A 7751-nucleotide genomic window follows, 5' to 3' on the forward strand; every position below is an offset into this window, starting at 1 on the left:
ATAATTCGATTTAGTTTGATTTGGTGGCCAAATTGATCTGAACCGAAAATTTTAAAATATCTATATATGAAACCAAGCCAAACAATAATTGTGTGTTTAAAATATCTAAATTTTAAAATATTAGATAATTTTTTTTTAATTATTGAGGAGTTTATTGGACAACATTGAAATTGGACCTATTAGATATTTTTTAAAGCTTTAAATATTAAAAAGACACAAACCTACAATTTCAAAGATTAAATTTATATAATTTGGCCATAAGTTTATTTTGTCTCTAAACTCACTAAACATATGCTAAATTACAAGTTTAGTCCTTGAACTTTTATGTCTGTCAATTCGTATTTAATCCATAAACTTTAAACACACACACCAATTGGACACCAAATTAAAAGTTTAGTCAAAATTATGTCCAACATATCAATCATTCTTTAAAAAGTTCGAACATAATAGGAATTTGTTAGACACAAAATTAATAGTTGAACAACCTATTAAATATTTTTTTATATTCAAATAACCTTACACTAACTTCAAAATTGAGAGACTACACAAGTAATTTAACTAATGATTTTAAAAAAAAAAAAATAAGGTCTCATTTGGTAACCATTTTGTTTTTTGTTTTTGTTTTTGAAAATTGAACATATGGACACTACTTCCACCTCCAAATTTCTTCCTCTATTGTCTACTTTTCATCAATGGTTTAAAAAACCAAACCAACTTTTAAAACATTGTTTTTGTTTTTGGAATTTGGCTAAGAATTCAACCATTGTACTTAAACAAACATACAAATCATTGTAAGAAATGTGGATGAAATAAACCTAATTTTAAGAAACAAAAACAAAAAATCAAATAGTTACCCGACGAGACCTAAAGTATTTGAATTTTGATTTTGGTTTTGTGGTTATTCTTATTTGTTAGAATAATACTTGATTATATTATGGACTGGACACATTTTTTTACTATGGACTCTTATCACAGAGTAAAAAAAACTTAAAAAATAAAAAAAGAATCTACGTGATAAATTATGATTAAACAAATAAGTAAAACTTAATTTATTAGTTGTTAATTTGTAAAAAAAAAAAAAAAAAAAAAAAAATCAAAGAGTAATGACCCAAAATAATAATAACAGCGCGTGTGACAACTATGCGCCAGTTATTGGAGGTTCCAAGTGGAGCACTTAAAATCGTGCTTCCCACGTGCCTTCTTCTGTCTCCCTATAATTACCCCTTCCCCTCTTCCTCATCCTTCTTATCTTCTTCCGCTTTAGTAACCAAAATCCCTATAATTTCCTTATGGCCGACTCACACAGACGAACCTCCGGTGCCAGCGGCCGCCATCCCCAGCAGCCAAGCCGCCTTCAACGCCGGGCTCCGGCGTCCCTGCAAATCAACCGCTCCGATTGGAAGGTCGCCATCCCTCTCTTGTCCCCGCTCGTCTCTCCTTCCTCTCCTAAAGATATTCAAAATTGGACGCCCGATTCAAGAGAAGCTTCCTCCAGTTCTTCTCAGCACCATCATCATAAAGAATCGGAGCCGGAGAAGCCGCCGGTTTTTAAGAAATGGCAGCATCCGGCGGCTCCTTTCCATTACGATTCCGGTCCTAGGGCCCCCAGATTCGTACCCGTTTAGATTTTTCTTTTTTCCTTTCTTTTTGAAATAAACTCTCGAATTCGATCTGTAATCATAAGAATTTGTAGTCTGTAGATCTAACGGTCTGTTTTTGACGAGCTTATTGACTGCATCTTATGCTTAACCACACTGGATTATTTGTACATTGGTTTTGTATTTTATTTGGTCACATCACTCATTTCACTGCTAACGTTTAGATGGAAGTGACATTTATTAACCAATAATTTAAGCTGTAATGTGGAGTAATAGTACGGACGCATTTCGTTTTTGACAAATATTAATCTATATCTAAATTTAACATTCATCTAATAATAGTTATATTAATTTAAATTTTAAGTTTTTTAAGTATATCAATTTATATCATTTTTTTAATTTAATTCGATGAATATCAGGTAAAATTTTTATAATTCTAATCAATTAAATTCATGAATTTTCATATGTCAATCTATTTAAACACTTTATTATGATTATTTTTGAAAACCACTCAGACGTGTGTAGAGTTTTTCAAATATCTATTTTATAAAATGAAAGCTTAAAGTAAATGCATGAATGATTTTTAAAGAAAATTATGACTGAGAATTTAAATGACCCATTTATTAAAGTTTAGGATTTGATTGATACGTTTATTAATTGTTTGAATTTATACCACTTTTAAAATTTAAGAATATAAATAGATGTTTTTTCTTTTATTTTTTCTATCTATTTTGGTTATTTAATTTAAAAGAAAAGAACACCATAGTGGTATTTTCCATGGTTAATCCAATACTTGTCCTACCTAATATTTGCTTTAACTAACCCAGGTCTTTAATATATGTACATGTCTGCAGCCATCTACATGTTGGATTACAATGGATAGAATTATAGGAAAGATCCAACTTTTAATTTTATATCTAATAAAATTTTACTTTAAAAAATGTCTAATACTTTTTAAAATTTTTAATTTTGTAGCAATTTGAGAAATTTTTATTGTCTACTTTGTATTAATGATTTTAGAAAAAAAAAAAGAAGTAATTTTAAAAGACAACTTGTTTTTACTTTAAGAACATGACTAAAAATTCAAACATTTCAAGATAAGGTAAAAGCATAAATGAAAAATTGAGAGGAAACAAGCATAAATTTAAAAAACATAAAACTAAAATTAAAATTGTTAATAATATAATAAAAATGTAACTCTTAAACTTCAATATGTTTCAAAATTTGTTACAATTTATTACGATTGAGCTTTGCTTGTTTAAAATTACTAGTAATTGACATGATTTTTATCCCTCAAAGGTTCGATCCCCACCCTGAGAATTGTATTAAAAAATTGTTACAATTTAATTCTTAAAATCTTTACATATTTGTTTTATCCCTGCATTTTAAGAAAAATGCCTTTTTTTTTTTTTGATTAACTTAAATTTCACTAGTTTAATTTATTTTTTGAATTTTAAATTTAAATTTTATATATATTAGTATTTTAAAGGGAAAAAATAAAATGTTCCATTCAATTTTTAATAAAAAAAAACTATTCAATTCATTTTAAAAAATAAAAAACCTATTTTATCTTTTTGTTGATGAGACACGATTGTTTGAATGCATGTATCTTTCAAGCTATTTTTTATTACTTGATAAGACACGATTGTTCGAATGTAGATATCTTTTAAATTTATATACAATTGATGTTGATGAAACGTGCCATATAGATAATAATTTAGAGAAATGGAGAAAATATTAGTTTTAAATTAAAACTTCAACATTTCACGTGCATAGATGTATTTGTTACTAGTTTGACTAAATTAATGGTTGGTTTAATGAAAGTTGAGTAACTAAAATATTTTTTAACCGAGAAAAAAAAAATGAATTCTAAGCAAAATTGTAATTACCTTTTTTACTATCCGAAGTGGGTGGAAGAGAGATGGTCGAATGAAGAATGATCGAGAGATGATTGATGATAGAAGTTATACGAATGGACCGTTCTCCTCACCATTTGAATTCTTTATAAATAATTTTTTAGTGTCACACATGTTGATGATATACGACATCACATCATTTTAAAATGATTGTGCCACACAATAATTTAAAATAGTATCCTATGCTACAATATTTAGTATAAAGGTAGAGGTTAAAATAGTACTTGTAATTTGTTCAATTTTGTTGGAGAGTTATGGATTGGCTTTATCTTTTTCTAAGATGCTGAGTGGTTTCTACAATTGTCTAGAATATAGTTTTAACATCGGTTTTATACAAGACATTATTTTTCTACAGAATATTACTGGAAATATCAGGCTATATTATTTCGTCTGATATTTTCCTTTATTGAGGTGTGACTTTTCTTTTCCAAATGGAGATTTGTTTCCTTTCTTGGATTCAGTTATTAAAAGAGAATTGTGTCGGTCATTTAGGGTTGCCGCTTTTGTTAACCAAGCAAGACGTATTCTATTCTATGGCCATTGTTGTGCATCGCCGTATTCTTGCTTATTGGTCACTATTCCATTGTGTAAGTTCTTCATCCGTTGAAGTTCAACACGTTGTAGTAAATCACGGTCTTTTGCTGCTAGAGAAGGAATTCCCAGTCTTAGATTAGCCTAAGACAAGACTCAGCTTTGGAGAAGAAGTTCTCCATCTTCCATTTTAGGGGATCCTAAGATTCATCAGTAAGGGAGTTCCCTGACTAAAGAAAAGATATCTCAATGAGAGGAATCTTACACACTGTTGGAAGCCGAAGTGTCTAACATCAAACATAGAGGGAACCTAAGTACACTTGAGAGGGAGTCTAACATCTAGGGGAAGCTTATGTCGTTAGTGAGTTGAGCTCTACGTGAGTCACTATAGTGATTGTGTATTATAGATAAGTGCTACGTTGAAAAATGCCAGACACTGTTGGAAGTCGAAATATCTAACACTAATATTATCAAACTTAAGGGAAGCCTAAGAACACTTGAGAGGGAGTCTCACGTCTAGGGGGAGCCTATGCGGTTAGTGAGTTGAGCTCCTACTTGAGTCACTGTAATAATTGTGTATTATAGATATATAAGTACTATGTTGTAAATTGTTTAACTCTTTAATATTAATGAATTATCCTTGAACTGGGTTACCAACTTTTGTGTGCCTTTACTTGTTTACTTGTTAGTATTTTTGTTGTTACAGTACTTGTCAATGCTTTTCATTTAACATTCGTATTTCGAATAGGGAATCATCCTATTGCTTTTTCAAATTTTAGTCCCTATAATTTTAATTGTCTAGGTTTAATCTTTTACTTTTAATCAATCTTAAATTCAGTATCCAATGCTAGTTAATTATTGGTTTTTTAAAAAAGCATTTTTTTGTTATTTATTAACATTTTACCATGGAATATTCACATGTTGTATTTTTTTTACATGGAAATTATTATTAATATTCAATCAATTTCAGAAAAAAATTAACTTTGAGGAGACTAAATCTAAAATATATTGTAAATACAAGAACAAAAATTGGACAAATTTCAAAATATGGAACCAGATTACATTTTAACCAAAAACAAACTTCCAAAGTGACCAGGAGATTATCCTAGTGTAAGTTCAAATATTTCACGAAACATTTGGTAATTATAGAAGGAAACAAACAAAATGATAAAATGAAAAGGGCATTTGCAAATCTAATCATCACGTCCAGTTTATTTGCAGATATAACATATTGCAAAAGAATTTATAGATATAACAAAATTTAGATTTTACTTTCGAAGTCTATCTATGAGTCTATCTATGATAGACCATATCGTTAGTAGGAATCTATTAGTGATAGATAGATTTGCTATATTTATAATTCTTTAAAAATGTCGCTATATACTTAATTATTATTTTTATCTGTGCTATCCAGTGCAATTATAAGGTGTGTATGTAGAGTTGGGATCTCTACAAGTAAGTCTAATAATGATGGACTGTTGTGCCAGCACAGTTCATTACTTTAAGGACGTGTTTACTAACTAAGAGGAAGTTAGTCGGAATGAAAATCAGCTTAAAATTGGAGGAATCAAAATAATAATTAGGATGAGTGATTTTGTTTACTTACATTTAGAATTAGAATGAAAATAAACAATTATCAGAATCTCATCTTACATTTTAATCTATTAACAAAACAAAAATCACTTTTTCCAAAATTTTTATGTACTTTTTTAAATTTGAAATTTTCACTTATTCAAATTTATATACTTTGAAAATATTTTAATACCTAAATGTAAGTTTCAAAATGTAGGATTTTTTCTAAAAATAAAAACAAAAAAACAAAATTTTGATGAACTTAAATTTCACTAGTTTAATTTACATTTGAATTCTAAATTCAATTTTTTTTTTATATATATTAGTACTTTTAAAAGGAAAAAAAATGTTCCATTCAATTTCTAGTAAGACAAAACTATTAAATTCATTTTAAAAAATAAAATAATTTTATTTATTTATCTTTGGATAGATTGAATAGAAGAAAACATAAGATCAAAGCCAAAACGTAAGAGACCCAGAACAAGAGAGAGTAATATTAATCAAAATAACCTAATGGAGTTCAAAAAAATAAAGAAGAAAACCATGCAAAAAGAGTGAGAGAGTGAGAATCAGAGTCAAACCCATATTTATTGGATGATTTTAGAGAGCGATAGAGAGAAATAGAAAGAGATGGAGAACCATTTGAGAATTATATTAGAATTTCCCAACATTACAATGAGAGGAAAGGAACTTTAATACAAAGTAACATGTGTGCAATAAGCTTTTACGTATAGAATAAACCTAACTAAATAACATCTAAATAACATAGTATAAGACTATTACATCTTAATACTAAATACTCTAACATTTACAAACGTTTGTATAAATATCGCCTCACTAATTATTAGTACGTGGAATACAACATAAATTCTTTATATCCATCAAATTTCTTTGCTCTAGCTTTCATTTAAATTAGATGCATTTATTTTAATTTGTTTCAATATCATTATCTCTTGTCAAAATGAGTAGAGCTCAACCTACCATAATGTTCATATTATTAACTTCGAAGTCAGAGGTTTAATTCTTCCACCTCACATATTATGTCAAAAAGAAAAAAACAAAGTACCACTATCTCTTTGTATGAGGAAATAGACCATAATTTTTAGCATTTTATTTCTTGTCTTTTGTTTAATGTAGTTATATTGAGGATAAATCCTCCAAATTAAAGTAAATAATGAGACAAGTTTTAGTATTGTTAGAATGTAACCAAAGTCCCACATTGGTTAGATAAGACGTATATAAGTGAGGATCACTATCTCCATTAGTATGGGACCTTTCGGGGTGGTTTCAAAAGTAGAGCTAGGAGAGTTTATACCCAAAATGAACAATATTATACCATTGTGAAGATAGTTGGAGGGTCGTTGTCCTTTACATCCACCAAGTTTTTTTTATGCCAAACAACATCACTAAAATGCACATGGTAAAAACTCAAATCAAACTTTTCTTCATTATTCTCAATGTGGAAAAAAATAGAGAGAGTTTTTTAGGTTTGAAGGGGAGAGAGTTGACAAATGTTGTAAAATATAAAAGAAAACGTGTCGTCCCACAGAATAAGGAATGAGAATGAGAATTTTCTTGAAAAAAAGAAATGAGAATGAGTCTGATCACCATTTTGAAAGAAATCTGAAATAGGAATGAGATTCCCAAATTTGAAGTGAGTTTCAAGTTTCATTTTCATTCATAATTTTGGGAAACACAATTATTTTGATTTCCATTCTTGGTTAGTAAACACAACCGAAGTTAATACTTAATTTGAGATGTGTGTAGCTAAGTAAAATTAATATTAGCCCCTACTTGCATACGGGAGAGGAGTCTACTATTTTATAGAAAATTAGAACAATCCTATTCTAAAAAAAAAAGAAAATTAGAACCATCACTTTGATTTTTTGTCAAATTTTATAACCTTTTTGCAAAATTTTACGGAGACGTTTCTGCCAGACACATGACTATAGATGTAGGGTGATGATATCTTGACTAAACATGTGGTTGGATTGGCTACATGTCGAGTTGAGGCTTTGCACTTAAGGTGTACCTTTTATTGGATAGGTACCTTAGGTCGATGATCTATATATGTGGTAGTAAAGCACATATACCACTTGGATTTATTTAAAAGAAAGAAAAAACAAAGTGAATA

The 7751-nt window shown here is 28.7% G+C and overlaps 1 protein-coding gene across 1 annotated transcript; it reads left to right on the plus strand.

Annotated features, from left to right (window-relative positions):
- The first annotated feature begins 1233 nt into the window (after positions 1-1233).
- On the plus strand, positions 1234-1768 carry LOC120067885 (uncharacterized protein At4g14450, chloroplastic-like). The gene has a single exon (XM_039019497.2). It carries the CDS (start codon positions 1290-1292, stop codon positions 1623-1625), a length of 336 nt encoding a protein of 111 aa, XP_038875425.1. The 5' UTR covers positions 1234-1289; the 3' UTR covers positions 1626-1768.
- Positions 1769-7751: the final 5983 nt, after the last annotated feature.

Source organism: Benincasa hispida, chromosome 12 (assembly GCF_027475165.1).
Source record: "Benincasa hispida cultivar pf3 chromosome 12, pf3_genome.v1.1, whole genome shotgun sequence".
In the NCBI taxonomy this organism is placed as follows: Eukaryota; Viridiplantae; Streptophyta; class Magnoliopsida; order Cucurbitales; family Cucurbitaceae; genus Benincasa; species Benincasa hispida.

Coding starts and splice junctions, on each gene's coding strand:
- LOC120067885 (XM_039019497.2), top strand. CDS start 1,290: ATGGCCGACTCACACAGACGAACCTCCGGTGCCAGCGGCCGCCATCCC.